The 25,934-nt window shown below is 36.3% G+C and overlaps 1 protein-coding gene across 5 annotated transcripts in view; it reads right to left on the bottom strand.

The window, feature by feature from the left end:
• Nucleotides 1-1,214: 1,214 nt before the first annotated feature.
• Nucleotides 1,215-25,934, bottom strand: part of SLCO4C1 (solute carrier organic anion transporter family member 4C1) — a 38,686-nt gene continuing 13,966 nt past the window's right edge. For 4 of the 5 annotated variants that reach the window (XM_087958127.1, XM_087958128.1, XM_026672737.2 and 1 more), the window contains 11 exons: nt 19,149-19,343; nt 16,995-17,091; nt 15,858-15,979; nt 14,014-14,120; nt 11,216-11,360; nt 9,276-9,471; nt 7,340-7,496; nt 5,973-6,154; nt 4,164-4,228; nt 2,611-2,748; nt 1,215-1,810 (listed from right to left, as the gene is read on the bottom strand). In XM_087958127.1, the coding sequence (XP_087814253.1) occupies nt 1,686-1,810; nt 2,611-2,748; nt 4,164-4,228; nt 5,973-6,154; nt 7,340-7,496; nt 9,276-9,471; nt 11,216-11,360; nt 14,014-14,120; nt 15,858-15,979; nt 16,995-17,091; nt 19,149-19,343 (1,529 nt within the window). In that variant the 3' untranslated portion in view covers nt 1,215-1,685. The remainder of the gene's footprint in view (nt 1,811-2,610; nt 2,749-4,163; nt 4,229-5,972; nt 6,155-7,339; nt 7,497-9,275; nt 9,472-11,215; nt 11,361-14,013; nt 14,121-15,857; nt 15,980-16,994; nt 17,092-19,148; nt 19,344-25,934) is intronic. The other variant, XM_087958129.1, reaches the window with a different exon arrangement.

Here is a 25,934-nt window from a genome sequence, read left to right as displayed (position 1 = left end):
TGGTCTGACAGTCAAAGATCTTTGATGATCCTCAGGGTTTCTTCTTGGGGAAATTAAGCTGAAATTTTAAAAGTGTGTGTCATGCTGACAAACCTAAACTATCCTCATCTATCTCACCCAACTCCAAGGATGCAAGAGGGTTGAATGAGGAAAAATATACTAAAGTAAAACTTGGAGGAGATGGAAATATTGTTGCAAAATAGGAAAATGTATGTGGGAACTTATATTCAGCGTCTTTCCACTTCCCATAGAAAAAAATAAGTTTTCTATCTGAAAATAGTCTTTGATTCTCGGCTATCATTGGATTCATACATGGTAGCTGAGGTAAAGAACAGCTCTGAATAATTATACCTAATATATCAGGTGGGACTTGTTCTGAACCAGTCAGATGTCATGAAGGCCTTGATTATATCCTATCGTGACTATCCCCATATACTTAATGTGGGCCTACCTATGAAAAATATCCAGAAATTGGTTTTTTTGGTTCAAGCATTATACAATACCTATATGAAAATACTTGCATAGGACCAGATGTTTGTTACTAGGCACAATTTAAAGTAACAGAATAACAGAGTTGGGAAGGACCCTTGGAGGTTTTCTAATCCAAACTCCCAAAGTGTTGTCATTGATCCCCTAATCCTAAAGATCTTAGGATTTCACTATCTGAAGGACTGCTCTTCTGACGATGACTTTTAAAAGGCCAATTTTTGTGACATGTAGAATTGGACCACCCTTCTGTGTTGTTCCCACATTATACAGTGTATTTCCTTGGGAATAATACTTGGCCTCCACTCTTTTAGCATTTAGAAAATTGTTCAATGGTTTAAGTGCACATGCTAGGGTTAATTTTAGTAAATGTTTTTAACCTTGAGCAATTTTTCTTTTAAAACGTTTTAATTCTCATCCAAGAAGCTTTTTCAGCTCTTATTGGATGGTAGGGAATTCCACCGCTTGGATGAGAAGTGAAACATCTTCAAAGAAAAACCAGAAAGTCCAGTTGCCTCTTGGGAAAGCACCTTTGAGACAACCATGACGTGGATGATTGAGAATCTCCACAGACACTTGAGCAATATGGTATTTTGAAATGGGGACATTAATTTTGAAAGCTGCCTTTGATTACTTACCAGAGTAGAAATGGGGAAGTAAATAAAATACATAAAGGTATAATTTTAAAATGTATTCATGTGAAAAATTAGTAACTATTTGATTAGTAGTCATGTTAACAGATATAATTTTATTTCATTTTGTTTTTATCCTGGCCCATAATCCTCTCAGTGTCCTGAGTCCTAACAGGCAAAATGATGGCACTCAGACTGAAAAAATGAGCCTGCAAAATTAGAGATACAGTTTCTTATCAAAGTACTTTCATGTCCCATGGAAATCTCTTATCTTCCTACAATCAATTAAATGAGTTTCTAAAGTTGATTTTTGGTTAAAATATTTAGACATTCTACATTACAAAAATCATACCATTCTCTTGAGAAAGTAAAAAGTTTCATGAGACTGAGATACACTTGAAGTAAAATGGATTTAAAGTAAAAGTGTATTTATTTATTTTTTAAAAAAAGAATTAAATGACTTGCTCAGAGCCTCCCAGTGCTGTTACTCAGAAGTTACAGCTGCCACTGGACATCACTAAAGAATTTTTCTTTGACTTTCACTAGAAAGAATACTTTGTTCCTCATTCAAAGGCGTACTGAAGAGCTTGTTTGATCTTGTGTCTTCGAATCAGCAACAATATCTGGGGGAGGCTTATATAACACATATGATGTGATAGTAAAAATTAGAGAAATTGCTTTGGAACATGCACCTGCAAAAATAAATTAAACAAAAAATAAATTAAATATGGCTGTTAATTTATCTTCTTGCTTTAAAAGGAAAAAAAAAACCCACAACCTTCTAAGCTACCATTATAACAATAGATTTTATATGTATCCTTATCACATGACAATAGGTAGGACCTGCACTGCTTAAAACTCTGAAGAAACAAGAGTTGCAAATTATATAGCAGCTCCCATGCTCTGATCTCTGCCAATTAACACTTTTCTTTGATTAAAACTGCCAAACTGATGTTTGACCCATTCAGCCTGTAACTAATTAATATTAGATTGTTTCAATATAAATTTCAAATAATTATGGTTCTGGCCTTGAATTGGTTCAGTTAGACAACTTACGAGGTGATCTCTACTACAGGTAGTTTTCAACTTATGACCATAATTGAGCCTTCAATTATAGTCATAAGTAATTGCAGTCATTAAGTGAGATGCCTGCATGATTGCCTTACTCAATGATCACCAATGTGGCTCTCCCAAGTGCGGTCATTAAGTGACTATACAGGTGATTAAATGAATGGAGCCAAAAGAGGCAGGCAACACTGTTCTATGCACAGAAAGAAATTGTGTCTCCTCTCCATGCATGGTTGGCTGGGGAATTCTGGGAGTTGAAGTCCACCTATCTTAATGTTGCCAATTTTTAGATATTGATGATCAAAAAACACTGACTGATTTATTTTGTTTATATACCAAACCAAAGAAATTAAAGAATGAAGTAATTGGAAGCTGATCCCTTTAGCATAATTTCTTCATTTTTAAGGAAAACAAAGACACTTACTTATACCAAATAGCAAATATGCCATTTTAGTATTGTTATAGGTCCAACATGCTCCTTTACGTCCACATCTATCTGTAGACCAGAGAGTGCAAGAATCGTCTATTGAGATACCAAAAAGGATTGGGCCAGGAATAGTGCCTACATAAGATGGAGTGATACAAAATTATAACAGAATACTATCTACAGATGACTGAAACTATGAAATAGAAAATAAAGATCTTAAGATATATATAAATTTAAATGTGCAAATAATCTCAACAAGAAATCCCTTGCTAAAGTTGTAGACAAATTATTTAATGTATTTTTGAATAAATGTTTACATGCCTTAAAGTTAGCCATTTTTAGTTCTCCCACCCCACCCAAAGGTTTTGTAAGAGCTAAACCCTTCCTCAAAAATCTTCAAAGTGGCTAAAATATTTAAGATGTTGGCAATCTCATTCCTAAATTTTGTAAATTCTAATCAACAAACAATAACATCTTACATAAAATTGACATTTCAAGTAAGGTGGTTTTGTGGATACTTTGACATCTCTTTATAGTTTTAAATCTCATTATTAGAGAGTGGGGTCTAGGCATTAGTTAGGGATGAATGAATTCTAGTGCTTCTTTAGCCACTGATGTTCCTCATATACAGTTTTTCTGATACAAAGTCTCTTTTTATGGAAAGCAGGTCTTCCTGAATTGTGATGTATGTTTTCCTGACTTCAGTTTGTTTCATAAAAGCTAACTACCAGTGATTGTTTACTTGACCTTTTAATCCTATTCAGAAAATAGATCAGCTTCCTTTTAGAAAATACTATTTTTTTTTCAGTTAGGTCAAGACCTAGAATATGTTCTCCTGTTTAGCTTTCTCTTCTTCTTCAAAAAAAAAAAAAAAATGTGGCAGAAATGATGCCAGTAATTTCTTGCAGTCTCTGTGCATAGTTTCACTTCACTTGGTCTCTGTGCCAAGAGAGAAACTAATGTAGCAAGATGATTTTGGGGAGATTAGAGAAAACCATGCAGGCTTTTGTGACTTACTTTGGAGGATATGACTAAGACTACTTACAAACTGAGATCTTTGAAAATAAAGAATGCATGATATAGAATTGTAACATATTGCAGTAAAATTGTTTTGTATAGTCTGACATTTTATTATAAGGAGCAAAATGACAAGCAGAATATATTTTGGGGATGAAAAAAAAACGGTCTTCCTGTTTTTAGCAGCCGCATATAAAGCAATGCATAGGAACAAATGGAAACTTGGGCTAAAAGTTCTCAATGAAGGATTTTCAGTCAAATTTATGTTGGTCAAAGCAACCAGGAAGGGATGGATTTCCAATAATAATAGTGAAAACTGGCATAGTTCTCTCTCTACTTTAATCCTCATTTAGTAGATCAAAACAATAGCAATATTGTAATAAACTATTACTCATGTGTACTCTGAGGAAAAAAAATGACAGGATGGACACTCCAATTTTTGGTCAAATTTGGTTTGCCCGTTAAATCTATAGTCCTTAGACTTACAATATTATTTCTGCCATGAAATTTCTTTTGTCAAGCTTTAAACTTACCTAAAATTCGTAGAAAGAGCATATGAACACCTAAAGCAAATGATCTGTGATTTTCTGGCACACATCTGTAAATCAAAGTTGGGTTCACCATTTAATATGATATATTCTATCCCTCAACATATATTATGATATGATTGCTATTCTTTTAACTACCCAATGTATTTCTTGGACATACAAGGTTAAAACAGAAGGCAAAACTAATACTATAAGTTATTACAATGTAAATAATGATTCAAGAAAATGTTAACATAGCAATTTTCCAGTCATTTTTCTTCTGTTCATTTTAATTTTAAAATCATGTTTCTATTCACTTCTTCATATTTAAAAATGAAAAATGCTTTTTTAAAAAACATTAAACAATTTTCATACTATACAAGAGTTCTATAAAACAACACATGGACACAGACACCAAGGGATATATGAATAAGAGCAAAAGAAATTGTAGAATAAAAGTTAGAAATTACAAAATGGACAAAATGTGCACCATGATCTATATCATGACATAAACTTTATCCATAAGATTCTGTAATATGATTATAAAAGGGCAGGGCAGGACTTCTATTATAACACTGTAACATATATTGTTTTGCCATCACTGTGGTAAGAAATGGGTGCCTTCTCTGAGGTACTTTTGACTATTTAAGCTTCCAGCATGAACTCTAAGCAGAAATTCATCATTGTACTTGTTCAACCAATAATTGTTGAATATATCTATGTAACAAGACAGAAGAAAATCAGTGCATCTACTCTGTTTCAAAATCTCCATCTTAATGGGTTAAAAGAAAAACCGTCTTCAGGGGAAATATCACTATGGAGATATTATACAAGACTACTATCCTGATGGTTAGAACAATTAATCGGTGTAATGATTTCCCTCCAGAAGTTGTGGGTGTTCCAATGCTGGAGGTTTTTAAGAAGAGATCAGAACCATTTGTCTGAAATGGTATAGAATTTCCTGACTGAGCAGGAGATGGGACTAGAAGACCTCCAAGCAGGGGTGGGCTGCTACTGGTTCGCACCAGTTCAGCCGAACCGGATGTTAATTTTACATCTGGTTCACCGAACTGGTAGTTGCAATGACTGGCTGGCCCCACCTGCCCCACCCTGCCCATCCTCCTTGTGGCTGTTTTGGATTCCAGGTAAGTGCAGGGCCTGTACAGAGACTCAGGCAGGGCAAAAAATGGGCCTCTTGCAGCTCCTGGAAGGCCAGAAACCAGCCAGACCTCCAGAGCCCAGGGAGGCCATTTTTGCCCTCCTGGAGGCTCAAGAAAAGCCTCTAGAGCTTAGGGAGGGTGAGGACAGCCCCCCACTGTGGTGCAGGAGGCTGACTAGGTCACGCCCACCATGGCCACACCCACCTAGCAACTGGGCAGAGAACCAGTTGGTAAATTTTTTGAAGCCCACCCCTGCCTCCAAGGTCCCTTGCAACTCTTTTATTCTATTATTCCTTTTGGTTACATTTTAATTCTTGGCTGTAGTTAGAAATTAGTATTGTGTTTGAATATATTCACCTCAATGTTTCAAACAGCTGGATGTCCCAGTATTTTTGTGGAGATCTACTGCTGATCTCTGCATTCTTGAACACTTTTTTCAGCACTAGGCTGTCAATTTAATTTCCCAGAATGTCCTAGCACTAGGAATCAGACTCATATTTTCTCATTTGCATATTGAAATCATTTCCTCACTGTACAAATAATTTGATGTGTTTGCAAAGGGATGGTGGAAGAAACTAGCTCATGGTTTTTAAAAATCCTATATTGTATTGCATTTTACAACATTTAAAAAAGATAAAAGCACCATTTTAACTACCTGAGAATGGCCACAGTTGTTGGTGTAACTGCCATAAAAGTAAAAACAACTGTAAAAAAGAAGAAGCTCAGGAACCAAGGCAGGACTGTGCACTTAGATTTACATTTTCCAGAAGTGGCCCCTTGAAAGGTATTCTCAATTTCAATTACGGGATTCACAACACAGGAACAATTGCTGTAGTGCTATAAATAATGCATTCAAAAATACAGATAAACAAAATAAGTAAATAATTCTTCAAAATTAATTGAAAATTCATTCAACAGCAAAATAAATTGATTTCAAAATGTTACAGATATACACAGACAACTGATATATCAAGACTGAATAACTATTCAGCCAGTTGTAAAATAAAAATTGTTCTTGAAGAGAGTTTTATTTCTAAAAGAAATAAATAAAATCTAGAACATTTTGTGATCTTGGATCTACCTTCATATCAAAATATATGTTCGGCCAGTTCAGTGGCCCTTAAATAAACTAATTGCGCCACATCTAAATTATAAGCATGATATCCATTTCCATATGTGGATCTTGTCTTTTAAAATCCAAATAGCTGTTCTTCTGTTCTCCTCTTTGCATTTACATCAACAGAGAATATTAAGAATACGTTAAGTTCCTGGTATTTTCTGAATTTGGTAGTTTTCCTGAAGATGTTTTGTTACCAGGCTACATGAAAACAACCAAGTTTAGATAACACCAAGAAGCCAAAACTTCAACACTGAATTACGTATAATTCTCTGCTATTGGAATCAAGAATATAGTAAGAACAGAAATAAAATATTGCAGCTCCTAATTTAATTGATTTTATTCAGTGTTTAGTCTAGCTAAGCATTCCATCATTGAAGATAGATATTTCATTTGTCTTCCTATGCCCCCTTGTTTCTTGTCTGTTTGTTTTATTTTTCCAAGTAGTCAAACTTAGCTACTGACTTGCCCAAAGTTCAATAGACTGATAATGATACTGATTTGATACTGATTTGGTTTATTTTCCAAAGCATCAGAAGACAGGACAAGAAACAGTGGATAGAAACGAATCAAGAAGAGTAGCAACCTGGAATTAAGGAGAAATTTCCTAAAAGTGAGGACAATTAACGAGTGGAACAGCTTGTCTTCAGAAGTTGTGGATGTTTCATCACTGGAGGTTTTTAAGAAGAGACTGGACAGTCACTTCTCTGAAATAGCATAGGGTCTCCTGCTTGAGCAGGGGGCTGGACTAGAAGACCTCAAAGGTCCCTTCCAGCTCTATTCTGATTGATACATTCTGATTGATACATCTTAAACAAAGCACATGGCTAAACCATTTTTTAAAATTCAGAATTTAGATCTGATGTAGAGTGAGCATCCTCTTTCATAACATAAAGTGGGCATACCTTTGTTGCATGCTTCTGAGAAACAACAGCAGTACATCCTGCATAACATGGAGAAAAATACTGGACTTCATCTGCACCACAGATGGGCAAAAAGTCTGAATGCAAACATCTACAATGGGCATTGCAGGGTGCTGTTAAGTTTGATAACATGCCTGTCCTGAAACAGGGAAATAATATATAGGTGAAATAAAAAATAAACTTTCCATAATAGCGTGTTTTCATTTCATTCATTCCATTCATTAATAATAATTGGAGCTAAATATTTCTAAACTTACTGCAATGTGTATGCAAGGATTTTTTAAAAAAATTATATTCTTCATTTCGAAAAGAAATGGGAGACCACTGAAGTTCATGGAGAGGGTTTCTAGGTAGCCCTTGACTTATGATGGCAATTGAGACTGGAATTTTTATTGATAAGCAATGTGGTCATAAAACATAATGTCACATGATCACACCACTTAGCAATAACAATACCTACAGTTCATCTTGTCATTGTTAAGTGAGGAACATGAATCATTAAGTGAGTCTCTCTCACAATTTCCTACTGGCTCCCAACAAGCAAACACCAGGAAGTTGCAAGTTTCAGGAAGTTAGCAAAGCAGGCCAGCAAGTATCTGATGGCTGCTGCAAGATGGGGGCAAGGGGATGAATTGGTGGCTGGCGAAGTGTGGTGCGAGTGAGGCAGGGCTTGGGATGGCTGCTGCTGGGTGAGAGAGGGTGCATCTGCAAGTGGCCAGAGAGGTACAATACGAGCATAGCAAGGCTAGTGGAGGGGCGTTAGAATGTGTGGGTTGCAGGGGAGGCATGGCATGAACACAGTGGAGATTGGAGTGGTTGCTGCTGGGTGGAGGAGAGTGTGTGAGGGTGGAGTGCAGCAAGGTTCAGGGAGAGTGTGTGGATGGGGGAGACTTACTTGAGCAACTTACAACTGTTTCTTTTCCCATAAGAAATTGGCAGGGAAGGTCACCAATGGTGATCATGTGATCACAAGCCACTGAAACTGTCATAGGTTGCCAAGTGTCCAGATTGTGATCACATGACTGTGGGTATACATAGCTCTTGACTTACGACAGTTCATTTAGTGAGCATTCAAGGTTACAACAGCACTGAAAAAAGTGACTTAGGACAATTTTTCACCCTTATAACCATTTCAATATCCCCATGGTCACATGATCAAAACTTAAGTGCTTGGCTTGGCAACTGGCTCATATTTATGATGGTTGTAGTGTCCCAGATCATTTGATTACTTTTTCTGACCTTCGGACAACTAAGTCAATGGGGAAGCCAGATTCACTTAACAACTGTGTTACTAAGTTAACAACAGCAGTCATTCACTTAACATCTATGGCAAGAAAGATCATAAAATGGGCCAAAATTCACTTAACAAATGTTTACTCAGCATCATACAATTTTGAGTTCAATTGTGATCATAAGTTGAGGACTAACAGTATTGGGACAGCTTTTGAAGCCTTTGAAGACTGATTAGAACTCCCACCTGTTCAGCTTTGTCGTTTCTTTGAATGGATGCTGAAGGAGGGATTGTTAACTGAGCACTACCTGTAGTGTCATTGGGAGAACGAATGAGGACTAATTTATAACACAAGCATGTGAGTGAAAAGTGAAGGATTCACAAAAACAATAAGCTCTGGTGATATATAATGAATAGTTGTAGTAGTTCTATTTGTCTTATGTCTTCTACTTTTTCCTATTTGTTTTCTATGCTTTGCATGATACCACTTTTCCCATAAAGACAATGTGATGGAAATATGTATACTATTTTCATCAACATCAATATGAGCAATTTTGATTTTATGTTTCATTATCTCTGAGATGTATAAAAATATAAAACATAAAATGAATTCTGAAAAATGTTTGATTTAATACACCAACTTGTGGCCATAATAATTTTAATATATACTTTTAATCATATACTTGCCCGTTATATGTTTCAGAAACACCAGCAAATGGTTCATTCCCACATTTAGCAAATGCAAACACCATGTTTAATAGCAGCGCCATAGTACAAGTAGCAATAATGAACTTGATTATAGTTTTGCAATTCATTTGCAGCTTGGAAATTAAGGTACCACTTATGATTTGGCCAATTGCTGCTCCTGGGACTAAGACAAGCCCTAAAAGAAAATAAAGGAAAACAGTTACCAACGTAATAATTTCACTTAAAATAAAACAATAAATATATTCACTATTAAAAAGAGAACTAAACACAGTTATATTATTGTTATGGTAAACAGTCATTATTTTACTTTTCTCTCTCTGCATGTTTTATTTTTATCAAATGACTAAAAAAGAAATGAATTTGGAATGCTAATCTGTGAAAAAAAAACATTTTCCTGCAGTTACTGCAGTTATTTCTATAGCTGTGTCACACAAACAAGCTTAGCAAATCTATATAACTGAGTCAATTAACCCAATTTCAAGATTTATATGATTTATATCACACACTGAACCATAAACCTAGCACAACCCTCTGAGCTAAAAAGCATCCAGTTGTCCAGTTTATAGTTCAATGGTTTTTGAAAATAGTTACTACGGTGTTCCACATTATCAAGATAAAAGTACAAACACCAATATCTTTACTGTTAAATAATCTCTAAATACTTATTAAATTTATCTTTCAGAGTTTGGCTATTAAAACTTCACTCCATATAATGAAGAGTGAAGTTCACTTAACTGGTTGTGTCTTGGGAGTAGTAGATTTGACTACTACCACCAGAAAGAAAGACATGGTTCTTCCTGCAGTGTCACCTTAGGGCCCCTCCATTCCCTGGAGCTATCTTTCAAACAGGCATCGCAATCAGGAAGGTTCAAGAGCCAGAAAGAATCTGCCTGCCTGCATGGAGCACCAATTCTTCTCCCCAATGAAGTAGTAGATTCTCAAACTATAAGTGTCCATTCCAAGTGGGATTTCTTTCTTTGTGAGAAGCCAATCCTAATAGAAGCCACAACAATATATGTTGCATGCTAAGAGACACTATCTTTCTATCTGCTGCCTCATATATTGATTTGAGTTTTATGGGAACAATCTGCTAAACAGTTTCTACCCTTTTTTTTTTTAGAAATTGCATCCTTTTCCCAATTTGATTACCATAAATGGAAAGGCAAGCTTGGAAATAAATATTTAAACTAATTCAGAAAATCCTATTATAACCATAAAGCAAAAACCAATTCTGAAATTGTTAGTGCCTACTTAAAACATTTTATCAACTGAGAATCCAGGCTTTCTTCACTCCCCACTCTGAGTCCGGAATGGGACAACTTGTCCCAAATAACTCACTGCAGCCAACTCACCATGGCTAACTTGCTCCAGGACAACTTGCCATGGTCAACTCGCTGTAGGACAACTCACTGGTAGACAATTTAACAATTCTATTTAACTATTTAAAATAAAATAAAAATATTTTAATTTTTACCATTCACATTTCATTATGTCCCACCTTTTGCATCTTTTCTTCAATGATTCTATTCTATATGAAATTAGTATAACTCTTCTCTTGCAGCGAGTTGTCCCGCGGTGAGTTGGCCGTGGCAAATTGCCCTACAGCGAGTTGGCCATGGTGAATTGGCCATAGTGAATTGTCATAGACTCCCCTGAGTCAGTGCCCCACAAGGGACAATAACCTGAAGAATAGTAAATATTTCTTGGATTCCCAAATTATTCTGATTAGTTTATCAAAGAAAACAAATTTTACCAGACATAAAATTCACAGAATTCAATAGGTTATTTTCTAGTAAAACTCTTAAAACTAGCTTTTCTTTCCATTGTTTAGTTTTCTTCTCCCCCCCCCCCCCAAGTATTAAATCCCATCATTAACAACTTTAAAATGGTGTTTGTATAGAATGAAGCAAATACATTACCTCCTAAAGTAGCTGAATAGCTAGATGTAAATCCAAACTGATTTTCTATAAATTTAGGCAAGAAAGTCGCAAAACCAGTAGCGACTAAAGCTTCTAATGCAGCTGCTATTACAAGATACATCAACACAGGATTTCTCAGCAGCATCTAGAAAAAGAGGCTTGGTTAGGTTCCCCCTACATATTTTACTTAGATTTCTTACATCAATGTTATGTTGTATACATAATACCTGCTTAGATGATTCCACAAAGAAATTGATCTATTTTTTTCAGAATAAATTCTCATTATAACATTAGTTTTGCTATTCAATCTATCATTTAAAAACTGTTAGAAATGTTTCTCCCCTTGTTCATCTCTTCAATGAAAAACAAGAACACATTAAGAAGAAAAATATGTTCTTAATGGACTATTTGGCCTGAAAGAGTCCAGCCTACCTATTACAGGTGAAACTCGAAAAATTAGAATATCGTGCAAAAGTTCATTTATTTCAGTAATGCAACTGAAAAGGTGAACCTAATATATGAGATAGACTCATTACATGCAAAGCAAGATAGTTCAAGCCATGATTTGTCATAATTGAGATGATTATGGCTTACAGCTCATGATTGTGGTTCACAGGCCACAACAAGTTGTTGGAGGTTTCTTTTTATAAATATACAAAGAATTTGGCTGGATTGATACCAGTTCATGCATGAAAACAAAGAAAAATATTGGTCATTTCCTCATCTCAGCATAGCATATGGACTGAGCCAGGATATTATATTAGGTGGAGTTACCCCCTTGTAATAGCTTAGTAAGATTAAGATATCGTTGCCTGTTTTCTTGAACAGAAGCTTTTATTGACCTAAATTGCGGCAGTGGTGGGATTCACATTTTTTTACTACCAGTTCTGTGAGCTTGACTTGGTGGATGTGGCAGGGGAAGGATACTGTAAAATCTCTCGTCAGAGGTGGTATTTGCTGGTTCTCCGAACTATTCAAAATTTCCGCTACCGGTTCTCCAGATCTGGTCAGAAGCTTCTGAATACCACCTCTGAACTGCAATAAGAAATCATCATGAAGGTATCAACTTCTTTCTGTTTGTGCTGATGAAAACAGCCAACGGCTATGATTTCTATCAAGGTTTGCAGGGGCATGTAAGGGAATGAGATGAAACTGTCGAACTCATTTCTCAGCTGGTACTTAATTTTAAAATCATTTAATTTAGTATCTAACTGGCCCTCAAGAAGTGGTGAAAACAAACATTATTAGCTACTGATGAGTGGCCATAAACTGGAACAGGCAATTAGAGCTGTTGGTGTAATCTGCAAAGATATACTGGGTAATAAAAGTTATTATTCATGGTTAATACATTTATCCTTTTTATTATGCTTTTTATTTATCTTTTTTTTTCAAATAATGTGTCTTAGTGATCAAATATCCATTTAAAATCAAAGGATAATTGAATTTTAAAGCTGCAAGAGGTCTTGGGGTGGCATTTAGTTCAGTCTTTTGCTTAAAGCACCATTTACAGTTCAGGAATCTTGCAGCACACCATCTTTAACAGATGGTCTTTATTTAAATGCCTTACAACTTTCTGAGGCAATTTATTCCACTCCAACTAGATCTTCCCAATAGGAATGTGCTCTAATGAAGAGCAACTGTATTCCCAATGGAAACTCCTCTGGCACTTGTCAGAAGCTTTGGCCTCATGTTTTGGTTTGGTTTCAGACCTTAAAAAAAATAAAAAGAAGAAATTATATCTGCAAGTAAACTCTCAGGTTCTAGCATCGTTTTGATTTCCAAAAATACTAATCAACCTCATATTGGCCATATAGGCATACTTAGGAAATAAGAATGGATGACTGCAACACCTCAGTGCTTTGTTTAGAAGTGTGACTACTTCCAGAAAAATATATATAAAGGCTTGCATTGATAGAGTTTTATCTATTGGGTGACAGATAATGGGGAGCAATCTCATCAAGGTGTTTTGTTTGTTTGTTTGTTTTGTGGTTAATGAGTATTTTATGATTGGACACATCTTTGTGGCAGCTGTTTTTATAGTTGTTGAAAATCCAAACATCTATCAACTCAAAAGGCAGGGGTCTTGTGCTTAAACAGAAGCAATCTGCACCACCATCACCGCTCAATAATCTGCCCTACAACAAACCTTGCAATTAGGCATTTCTTCTTAACACTTTGCCAAATCTGCTTCCCTATTAGTTCCATTCATTAATTTTAGAGTTCACTTCTAGAATCATATAAAACAACTCTTTTCCATCTTCTCCATAAAAGGTCTTCAGACATTTGAAGGTCATTGTCATGTATCTCTTAATCTTTTTTACTTAAGTTTCACCAATTTATCATAGATCTCATTGTTCTGATTGGCAATCACTTTTGCCTAAACCTGTTACATATGAAATATGACTGTGGGCTTGAATTATATGCACATATATACAAAGCCACCAGGAGACTTGAAGAAACTTAGGAACAGCATGTTCATTTCATTCTCGGAGCATCTTATACTAATCCAATTCTCCTTCCACTCTTTGGCTATTAAAAATCAATATTCAAATAAGTGATAGCATAGGTGACGAAATCTACACTACTGAAATTGATGTTTGAATCTGACTTTAATTAGTTTTAATGCTTTGAATGTAAAGTACTGCCTTATCTAGCCTTTTCAAACATTGAATAATGCTACTATCCTTGTTGCATTCTGTTAATGAGGCCTTGCAAAGTATTATTGACACAATGACTCCCAAATGTGGCCAGATTCAAATTAACTACAGACATTGATTTGAATATGTGGCTTTTGTTACCCAGAGAATCATAAGAAAGTCCTTAATACTCCTCCCAGTATATTCACACATCTGTTTTCCATTATGATGTGCTTCAGAAATCTTCTCTGCTCGTATTTTGCTTGTACCTAAAAAAAGAAATTTTACTTTTGACAAAAATCATTTGTAATTGCAAATACATACATTTTGTGGAAATCAGCTGTAATTTTTAATGTTTGGTCAAGTAATTTTAGTAAGTCTGTCTATTTGGGCACAAATCTGCATTCTTTATGATTTCAAGATCATCTTTCTGTCAGATATTTCCCACTTAAAATAGTTTTGTCCTCTTGAAGAATGCATTAATAGGATGCACTAACAGGGTTACCAGACTTCCAGCAAAATAGTTACCATGTGGCAAGATGGGTAACTAAATAAAAGGACAAATTTCTCCCTTTTGCCTTCATGTCCTTTGTTAGACAGGCATAGCCTTAAGATCAAACATTGTCAGGCTTTTCAAGTATCTCTTCCATAGCAACTGTTCTCTATGGCACAGTGTTTCCTTAAGTGCTAAGGGCAAGTTAAAAAACTCTATTCTGTACCCTTAATTAATTGAAGAGTACTTTTCAACAGGCTTGCTCTGCTGCCTGAAATTAACAAGACTTTAATTAGTTATGTACTGAAGGCTTTTGCCTCCTAACTGACTCTACCACAGGGGTGTCAAACCTGCAGCCTGGAGGCCAGATGCATCACATACTGGCCCCATCCCTGCTTAGTTTACTGAAGGGAAAAAAAGTCCCGATAAGTCACATGATGACATTGTGATGATGCAAGTTTGACACGCCTGCTCTAGCACATTGCTACCATTGGGAAACCTGATACTGGAAAAAGTAAGTTCCTAGGGGTTTTATTTTATTTTTTGTAGATTTGCACTGTAATTTTTTACAGATGTCACAAAAGTTAAACAATTAGTGTATCCTCCTTTCCACCCATTTGTCCTTCTTTCCAATTATCTAGGTCCTCCTTTGCCTGTTCAGATCACTGGTATCTTAAGGACAAATAGTTTCAGAAAATCAGCCAATGGCTTGAAGGTAAGAATATTTATAAGAAGATATTTAAGTTTGTTGAAAGCAGTTTTTAGATTGGAATCATCATAAGTCATTAAGTTATAATAGCATTTATTCCTACCATCTGTAATGAAGTGGGATTAGCTAATACCCAAAAATGGATTGAATCTACCTCTCCTTGTTCAATTAATTTTGTCTATTGAAAAGTAGAAATGGGGATTTTGAAACAAAACTTTGCCTAAAGAACTTTAATTTTGTGCCACAGGGAAATTCTACCATAGCTCAGGACATTATGAAGGGACTTCTCGTATCTTTTTGAAAGACTGATTCTTGTAATTTCTTTTTTCAAACATTGGTTAAAGAATAAGATATATATAAAAAAGAATCTTCTTATCAAAGATTGAAAGACTATCAAGTTTTTCCTCATACATCCTTATTTTTATTGCTATTCAATACATACGTTGTCTTAGAAATAACTGTCTGGACTTCATTTGTCTACATCCAACTGATCAATGTGTTCCTCTTAGTAATTATTTTTTCTCTGTTTTTTTTTAGAGTAGGCCTTATTACTTTGTACTCCAATGCTCCTCATAAAATTACACTACTTCAATAAGAATAATTTAAAATTGTGATGAGCTATATGAAAGTTGCAAATTCCAGAATATTTATTGAAGTACAATCAATTAATTAATTAATTAATTCATTCATTCATTCATTATGTACTGTTTGACACTATAACTTTAGGAATCCCAACAACTTATCTAAGGCTCCATATGTTATTATAGTATTATACGAATTCCTTATTTTAGAATACTTATTTACCTGGCAAATGCTTTGGGAAATATGAAAATGGTGCTACTAAAAGGCATGTAGAGAAGCTGCATATCACAAAGGCTATCCACCATGCTCCAACCCAGCGTGGATCTTCTGGAGTGAGGTCTACACTAGAATAATATTATTTAGTAAACACATATTTAACAAAGGTATTATGAATTAAATAACAATACCTTTTGCAAACCTATTCTGTATAAAATATACATTTTTAGCTTATTTATTACAACTGTGCTGCCTTCTCCCAACATTTATGCAGTTATACAAAAAAGAAATCAGTGCTGTTTTACTAAATTGGAAATTGAATGTATATCAGGTAATAATGAGTTCCATCAAGTATTATTGTTCAAGAGTACAGAAAGCTTGAAGGAGTGTTTTGCTTCAAGGAAGATTCAAAAGTAGCACCACTTTATAAGTTTTGCATAGTAATATGAGCACCCGTACTTATGAAGGCAAAGCAAAAGAGAACAGCACCTTTTCTCTCTTTTTCCTCATCAGAGCTTAAGGCACAAGAAAAGGTTTTGAGAATTTACAACACTGATTGAAGTGCTTTCAAAATGTGTAGCTTCGCCACAAATAGTGGGATTGACTACAGTGCACCCTGAAACTTCCCAGTCTGGAACTACAACACGTGTGAAAGGTCTTCCTTTCCCAACCTAGAAGCATCTTAATCAATACTGAAGAAAAGAAGGCTAAGAGGATCGTTTTCCACAGCAGAGGTCCAAAGAAGCCTCAAGCAACCAGACTGCTTCATGAAGTAAATTGGTTGGCCTTTCACAGCAGAAATGGCTTCATGTATATCTCTTCGCATAGACCTCTTCTAAAGATAAAACAATCAAAATCTACATGTAGCAAATTGATTAAAAATTGCTCATTTTTCATGGCTGCTCTGGTGTTCTAAAATCCAGGTTTCCCAACTACAAATCAGTGCTTGATTATTAAAAAACACCCTACCACCACCAAAAAAAAAAAAACCTACCAATCAAACCCATTAAAATTATTATAGGTAACTAAAATATATGTATTTCTGTATAAACTATTAAGATAAAACTTTTCAAAATGATGTCTTACTATTAAGAAAAAAATGTATATTCTTATTTATGTAGATGGAAAACAAAATGTTCTTGCCTTATATCACGATTGAAATCAACATAGACATTCAGCAACTGTCCTCCTAAAACATAGCCAATGGCAGGACCCAGCAGGGACATGGCATATCCAATTCCTGCAGGGAAGATAATAGTTTGCATTTTGGATATTGAGCACAAAAAATCATGTTGGATCCCATATCTACTGTGTAAATGTGCAAGGTGATATAACATTGAGAATGTTAAGTTCATGCATCCTGAATAGGTTACTGTAAGGAAGACACAAATTAAGAATGAGAGGAGAATGACCCAGCTTCCACCTGGTTCTTCCCAGCATACCATCTCATTTAAAATGCATTAAACATACAGATAAAGATAAATGATGCAACTTATTTTTGAAACACAAAGAATGTTCATCACATAAATGCAATTATGGTAAATGCCAGACATTGAGTCCAACCATACCCTAGTCTTAACCTAGAGCAGGAGGTTGGGCTAGAAGGCCTCCAAGATATCTTCCAACTCTATTATTCTGTATTCTGTAGTCAATAGAAAAATATTTGGAGGCTGAAAGATGGAATATAAATATCTTGGATTAAATCTACCCATCAATTCCTATCAGAGGAATGCTTCTCCATTTATCAATTGTGTCATGAACTCATGTTGACACCTGACCCTTATCTGAAGGCTTACTCCAAAAGGGCCAGATGCTGTTCAGAGAAAAGATATTATTTAGGATAATGGACTTCTTTCAGATTCTGTGCATCCTTTGCCAGAAGGAGATAAAAATGCAGAAAGACTTTCTGCAATTCACCTGCTGAGGAGGAATCTCCAAGAATGCACAACATTCTTAAAGAAGAAGAATGGACTTTCCAAAGTTTCCAACTTCTTCTAGACTAGAAGGCAGTAATTCAGAATATAACTGAAGGGACTGAAACCTCCTTCTCTTTCACAATTTTTGCCACCTTTTCTGACTGCCTTGATGGTCCACCAGATATTTGTTTTCTGCTGCATGGGAAATTTTCATTGTTCTGCATTAATGAATGATAGGTCTAGTTGTCACAGTTGACACATTTGTTATTCTTTCTGGTTATTCATTTGTAGTATTCACATGCCGTTATTCTGCGGTTAAAATAATTATGAGACTGGTTGTGGCTAGGCAAGCGAAAAGGAAACCAAGGTCAACACTGCAGGAGCACAGTATCTGATTCTTATCTACTGATTCACACAGATGAGAAGGAACAACTGCAATGTGACAAGGAATTCTTCCAGGCTCCCAAATTAGGATCTAAGTGTCACCCAACTTACTAGAAAACATAATTCTGGTGTAGGTGTTCAATTAAATGCTTGTGGTTTGAAGTGGGTAAGCAGCATCCTCAAACATGCCAGCTTTAATTATTTGCATACAAGTAGTCCTTGACCTATAGCAGTTCATTTAGTGACTGTTCAAAGTTACAACGGCACTGAATAAAGTGACTTATGACCATTTTTCACACTTACAACCTTTGTAGCATCTCCATGCTCATCTGATCAAAATTCAGATGCTTGGCCACTAGCTTATACTTGGCCACTGGTTCATTGCTGTGTTCCAAGGTCATGTGATTACCTTTTGAGACTTTTGACAAGCAAAATCAATGGGGAAGCCAGGTTCGCTTAACAACTGGGTTACTAACTTATCAACTACAGTGATTCACTTAACAACTGTGGCAAGGAAGGTCGTAAAATGGGGCAAAGCTCACTTAACAAATGTCTCACTTAACAACAGAAATTTGGGGCTCAATTGCAGACATAAGTCAAGGACTACTGTATTGAGCATACAAAGGTATGAAGTGGGAAGGTATGGATGGATGAATGTTCAAATCACTTAGATGAGCATTTGCTTGGGAAATTCCCAATGTGGGTGGGTGCATACTTACAAGGCCCCTTCAGGTCTTTGTGCTGATCATGAAAAGGGCTGAAGCTCCCTTTCATGGGAACTGAGGCCTTAGGGATAAGGTCATCCTCCATATACCTGAAGATGAACATAGCCCTACTGTAAGAAACTGTAAATACACATCCTATATCCCAACCAACTAAAAAAAAACCTTACAAACAGTTAAATAAGCAAATAGAAAATACAAAATGATATTACCAAACTTGCTAGATGCTCAAGGTACATTTGGTGTTTCAAGAAATCAAAATGAATTATATCTACCTATGTAGACTGAAGCTTGGTGCTTTGGGACACTATCATCGATGAAAGTTGTGCCCAGTGTGTACAGAGGAGTTCCACCTGCTCCTAAGAGGAACTGACCCAGCAAGAAAACATAGAAGTAGTTGGAAAGTTTAGATCTGCTGCCACGGTGGCACGGCTTGGTTTGGCCTCCAAAAAGAGGAACTGGACAGAGGTCTGGAAATACAGGAGCAATAAGTCAATGGAAGTTCTTTCTCATCAGGAGAAACTGTCATGTATTTGCAATTGCTTGAAATAAGTCTACTGGGTCTAGGTCCATGATGGCGAACTTATGGCACGCGTGCCAGAGGTGGCATGCAGAGCTCTCTCTGTGGGCACATGAGCTATCACCCCAGCTCAGCTCCACCACACATGCACATGCACACCTCCCACCGGCCAGCTGATCTTTGGGTCTCTGCTGTGCATGCGTAGGGTCGGGGGGCATGCACGGGGCCACACACATATTGCATTTTGGGGGTGCATGTGCATGTGCTTTGGGCATTCAGTGCTGAAAAGATTAGCCATCACTGGTCTAGGCTGTAAAAATCTAGCTGATAGCAACAAAGAGCTAGAGTTTTGTTATCTCTTTGTTGCCATCTAGTAGTTATCTGGATTTTTCGGAGTAGTTATATAATCTCCAATCAGAGCAATCATAAGATTTCAAAACTGCTCCAAAGTTTCAAAACTATATAGTGACATTTTCAGACAATTTGGGGAAAATCAACATATAAGTGTATTTTCTGAGTAAGCTTTTTTTAATGCAGTGCTTCCAAATTCCACCCTGGAATTTCAAGTGAAGTCCCCAAATTCTCTGTTCCAATGCTTAATGACTGCTTGAGAATTTGGGGAAGACTGGTTATTCCCAAAGAATGGTTACTCAGAGAGTTTAGAAAATAGAAGCCAACTACTGAGAATATAATTTAGTTATATTCTGTTTTTATATAACATAGGTAGCTATGGTGTCCTTAAACATAATTCATTAATAAATCAACAACAACAACTGAATGAAAAACTGCTGGTGACCTTCTACTGCTGCACCATCGAGAGCATTTTAACATACTGCACCTCTGTATGGTTTGCCAATTGCACAGTGGCAGATAGGAAAGCACTCCAGAGGGTTAATGTCATTGCCCAGAAGATCATTGGTTGCCCTCCCCCCTCTTTGGAAAAGCTTTATAGCTCCCACTGCTTTAAGAAAGTTCAAAACATTCTCAAAGATCTATCTCATCCTGGGAACCCCTTTTTTGAACTATTACCATCTGGCAGACGGTACAGAATAATAAAAACAAGGACAAATAGGCTGAAAAACAGCTTCTATCCCAGGGCAATTGCTCTTTTGAATTCTGCTGTATAGTGCAGTGTTGGTGTGGTGTCGGGGGTTTCCGGTTCAATGTGTGAAGGGTGAAGAATGTGTGTTTGCGTTTATTTTCAACATCATGGTCATAATGTGCACTGAAGATGGTGTTTGATTTTGTTGTACGAGGTGCAATGACAATAAAGTAAACTAAACTAAACATAATTGACCAAATTCACTCAACCTGCTAAATTATAATCCATGATTTACAAGCCACAATGATCATTTTAAATCAAAATCAATCAAAACACATTATAGCTTAACAATTCTTAAAGGAATAATGAGAGAAGATGGTGCACTATAAGAGATAGGAACAGTAACTAAACATAGTAAAACTTTCTCTCATTTTAAAAGAAGCAACCCAGTTAGGATTCTATCCAAACATTTCCTCTAATCTCAACATTTCACTCCATGGATTTCCTGAATTCTGTGTTTTTCCAACTCTCTGCACTACTGAATTTGTACAGACTTAATATGAAGATCACTTTATATTACTGTACTTTGGTTGCTATACTGAAAATATCTGCATATTCTAAATGATATTGATAATTCTTTGAATTTTCAGTTGTGCTTTGGTTACTTTTAGTGGCATTCATTTTACTCTTAGAATTGCAATAATGACATCCAGTAGAGTGTGCTGCCATTTAATACATCTGGAGAATGGAACTCAATCCTAAAACAGGGAGAGCGGGGCTTGCTAGATATTTTGTGACATTGTCTGTTTTGTTTTTTTTTAAATAAAGGAGAAAGGTAATCAATTGCTTCAGCTTTAATTTTTACCTTGATCTTTGTTGTCAAATGCTTCATTATATTCAATGAACAATGCATACAATAGTAACCATGTTAATGATGCCACATATTTTATTTCCAAAGAACAGGCTTATTATTATGGTGCGCACAAAATATCCACGGGCCTTTATATTGTAAGAATCATAGAATGCACACAAAACAAGACACTTCTCATTGTTCTTGGCCACATATTCATACCACCAGGGAGTAAATTGCTTAAAATCTAGGGAGAGCAACTGTTTTTATAACTTGTTATTGCTAAACTTCAATAAAATATGACAAAATGGTTCTACCTTTATAAAAATACAAAGTAGTCTGGCTTTGGCTTTCAAGCTCAGTTTATAAAGGGGCTCATGTCTTCCATCCAGACCTGCCTGCTGGAATTTATTTATATTGGCTCTTTCTGATAATGTGTTTATACTATTATGGCTCTACTCATTCCCAAAATTTCACATTTTTCTCCGTAACCTTTTCCAACCATCTTCTATCCCATTTTATCAGCTACAATAAAGCTCAAATATGAAAAAGGCTATCTTGAGAAATACGAGCATTCTTCCAGGAGTAATAGCAGTTCAGGAAATTTTTAACCATGGTTTTTAAAACTAGCTACAGTGGCTTGATTTATACATTATGAAAAACTTAACCGTATTCTAGGTCAGGGGTGTCAATCTTGCATCGTCATGGCGTCGTCATGTAAGATGTCAAGACTTTTTCCCCTTCACTAAACTAGGCATGGTTTTGGCCAGTGCATGACGCATCTGGCCTGCAGGCCACGAGTTTGACACCCCTGGTTTATGGTGGTTTCATGCAATTTATGAAGCTAGCTTTAATCTTTCTCTTGCTGAAAATCTCCTAAAACTTCATTTATACTATATTTATTCTATTTGGGTGCTGATTAACAGACTAACCCCCATGGCCCTCATTCAAGTGACAGTTCTGATTATGTAGTACTCTAGTACAATTCCACATGAATTTTATGTGATACTAATATGTTAGTATATAGTTATCATTAAACATAAACCAATAAGATAAGAGCTATACACTTTGGAGCAGTCCATAATATCCATATCAATGGGTGGAAACTAATCAGGAGAGAAGCAACCTGGAATTAAGAAGAAACTTCTTAACAGTGAAAACATTTAACCACTGGAAAGTTGTGGGTGCTCCATCACTGAAGGCTTTTAAGAAAAGACAGCCAATTGTCTAAAATGGCATAGGGTCTACTTTTCCAGCAGGGGGATGGACTAGATAACCTCTAAAGTCCCTTCCAACACTATAATTCTATGTTTTGTATTCTTAAACACCAATAACAACAAGCCACAAAATGTACTGCATGGGTGAAAAGCCTTAGCAAACAAAACCAACAGAATATTTACAGGCCTGGTCATGTAACTTTTATTCAAACAAGGTTTTTTTTGTTTTTTTTTATTTTATTTTGTCAAGCAATTATAAGATAACAGGTATAAGTATAAACATAGTTATGAATACATGAAATGGATACATATAAGAAAAAGAAAAATAAACAATAGGACAGGGACGGTAGGCATGTTGGTGCGCTTATGCACGCCCCCTACAGACCTCTTAGGAAAGGGGTGAGGTCAATAGTAGACAGTCTAAGGTTAAAGTTTTTGGGGTTTGGGGAAGAGTCAGGTAGAGGATTCCAGACATCGACCACTCTGTTGCCGAGGTCGTATTTCCTGCAATCAAGTTTGGTGCAGTTTACCTTGAGTTTGTATCTATTATGTGCTCTTGTATTGTTATGGTTGAAGCTGAAGTATTCATTGACAGGTAGGGCATTGCAAAATATAATTTTATGTGCTGTACTTAGATTGGACCGAAGGCAGTGTAGTTCTAGGTTTTCGAGGTCTAGAATTTCAAGTCTGGTGGCATAAGGTATTCTGCAATGAGTAGAGAAGTATAGAACTCTACTTGTGAAATATTTCTGGACTTTCTAAACTGTGTTAATGTGAGATATGTAATGCGGGTTCCAGACTGAAGAGCTGTATTCAAGTATTGGTCTAGAAATCGTTTTGTATGCTCTAGTTAGTAGTGTGATATTACCAGAGAAAAAGCTACGCAGGATTAGGTTAACAACTCTTAATGCCTTTTTGGCTATGTAGTTACAGTGGGCTCTAGCACCTAGATCATTAGAGATGAGTACTCCAAGGTCCTTGAGAGAGTTTGGATCACCAACAAGGCCTTATTATTCAGCTTGTATTTTATTTTCTGATTTTTTTTGCCAATATGTAATACAGAGCATTTATTTGTTGAGATTTGAAGTTGCCATTTGTTTGACCATTCTGATATATAGTTGAGGTCTTTTTGAAGGGTAGCAGTATTGTCGGTGGTGTTGAATAGCTTTACATCATTGGTGAAGAGAACGCAGTTGCTCTTAATATGATCACAGAGGTCATTTATGTAGACTATGAAGAGAGTTGGTCCTAGAACACTGCCTTGGGGGACACCACTGTTGACAGGTACAGAATTTGATAGGACGCTCCCAATTTTGACCATTTGTTGCCTGTTTGACAGGAATGCTTCTATCCAGTTATGCAGGTGTCCAGAGATACCATAAGATTTTAGTTTTAGTAGTAGTTTGTCATGTACCACTGAATTAAAGGCTTCACAGAAGTCTATGTAAATTGAGCATATTGCTTTGCCCCGATTGAGTTGTGTAGTCCATATGTTTTTGCAGTGTAAGGGTTGCAGATTACAGGATAGTTTTTTTCTGAAACCAAATTGTTTTGTCTCTAAGTGGAGGATAATGAATTGGTTAATAATTGATTCCATGACTTTACAGATGATGCAGCATAAGGAGATTGGTCTGTAATTTTCAACTAGGCTGGGGTCTCCCTTTTTGAAGATGGGGATGACCATGGCTTGTGACCATAGTTTTGGCAAGGAGCTGGTCCTGAAGGATTTTTCAAAGATTATGCTTAGAAGTTCGGCTATGGCAGTGGATAGCTTTTTTAAGAAGTAGGCACATATTCCATCCGGTCCAATAGATAGAGATGGTTTTAGATTGCATAGTGCTTTTTCAACATTGTCTTCTGTAAAATCAATATGGATTAGATCATTGTAGTTGTCTGTGGTTCAACTAGGAAATACTGGGCATGATCCATTGCTGTTTACAAATACTGATCCAAAGAATGTGTTAAAGAGGTTAGCTTTAATGGTGTCATCGTTGCAGTCTTTACCATTAGGTCCTTTCAGGGGTGGGATGGACCTTGAATGTTGTTATGGTCTTCAACAGTATTGCATCCAGTGAATAGAAATTGCCAATCAAGAGATGAGAGACTGTTGTCTATAAGATCATAGTTGCCTTTGTTGAAGCTATAATTGGGGATCCCATCGTTATGATGATTTTTGTGTGGACGTAGGTTGAGACAAAAGTCAATCATGTTGTGGTCACTGTTGGAAAGGGGTTCTTTAATTTGTATTCCGTAAATTGAATTCAAACTATTACAGAAGATGAGATCGAGGCAGCTGTTAAGTTTAGTATTGTTGGTTACTAGTTGTTCCAGTCCTAGTTTTGCTACAGCATTGTAGAAGGTTGCATGTATGGGTTCAGTGTTACAATTGTTTAGGGTCCAGTTAATATGAGGTAGATTGAAGTCACCAAGAAAGATAAAAGCGTGTGGGCAGGATGTTGCCCATGTTAGTAGTGAATTTAACTTGTTTACATGTTTGATGTCATAATCAGGGGCTCTGTAACATAGTAAGAATCGAAATGTGATATTTAAGGACAGTTCACAGACGATGGTCTCCGGAAGAGCAAACTCCTGGGTAATTTGGATTTTATTTTTTTTTATGTGGGGATTTTTTATACAAGATAGCAACACCACCTCCTCTATGGATTTCGTGATCGGTAAACATGATAGTCTCTTACTGTGGTAATGGAGTCTGGGAGAGATGTATTGAGCCATGTTTCACAGACAAATATTATGTCAAATTTAGCCATATTTAGTAAGAGGAGAAATTCAGGTATTTTATTTACAAGGCTTCTTGTATTGAGTAGCTTGCATTTAAGGCCAGTTGTAGTTGGAATTGAGGTAGTTAGGGGCATGCATGCCTAATTTAGGGTGATGGTGGATTGATTGAAAAAGGGTTGGATGCGGAGTTGTGGGTTGTGTGACTTACTTTTGATACAATCAGCATGGCTGTCCATGTACAGGTCCTTCTCTCCATTGTCTAGACGTTTTTTGAGTTCTGTGTGGAGTTCACAGGAGTGGACACATTGCTGTAAGGTTAAGTCAGGGCAAGAATGGAGGTTCTTATGGTTGGTGTTGCTTTTGGTGAGTGAATTTATAGTATAAATGAATTTACGTTTGCTTGATTCATTTTTGCCAATGACCCTGCAGAAGCGTGGGGCCACTGAGCCGTCTCTGTTTTTGAACTCTGGGCCGGTGCAGGAAATGTCAAGTATTTCATCAGGGGAGATGGTTGATGTTTGATAGTCACTGATGATGTTGTGGACAATTGTGATGTCATCATTATCATTGATGTCCTCTAGACCAAATAAGATGGTGTTTGAACGCTTCCGTTCGTGCTCGACAGATTCTCTGATGAGGATTGGAATATCATTATTTGTTGGATTTGTGGTTTTTGTGGATTGGGTTGTGGTT

The sequence above is a fragment of the Notechis scutatus genome, chromosome 2 (genome assembly GCF_049901735.1).
Source record: "Notechis scutatus isolate UNSWTSFEM ecotype Mainland chromosome 2, rNotScu1.2, whole genome shotgun sequence".
In the NCBI taxonomy this organism is placed as follows: Eukaryota; Metazoa; Chordata; class Lepidosauria; order Squamata; family Elapidae; genus Notechis; species Notechis scutatus.
This window is presented reverse-complemented; position numbering and strand designations above follow the sequence as displayed.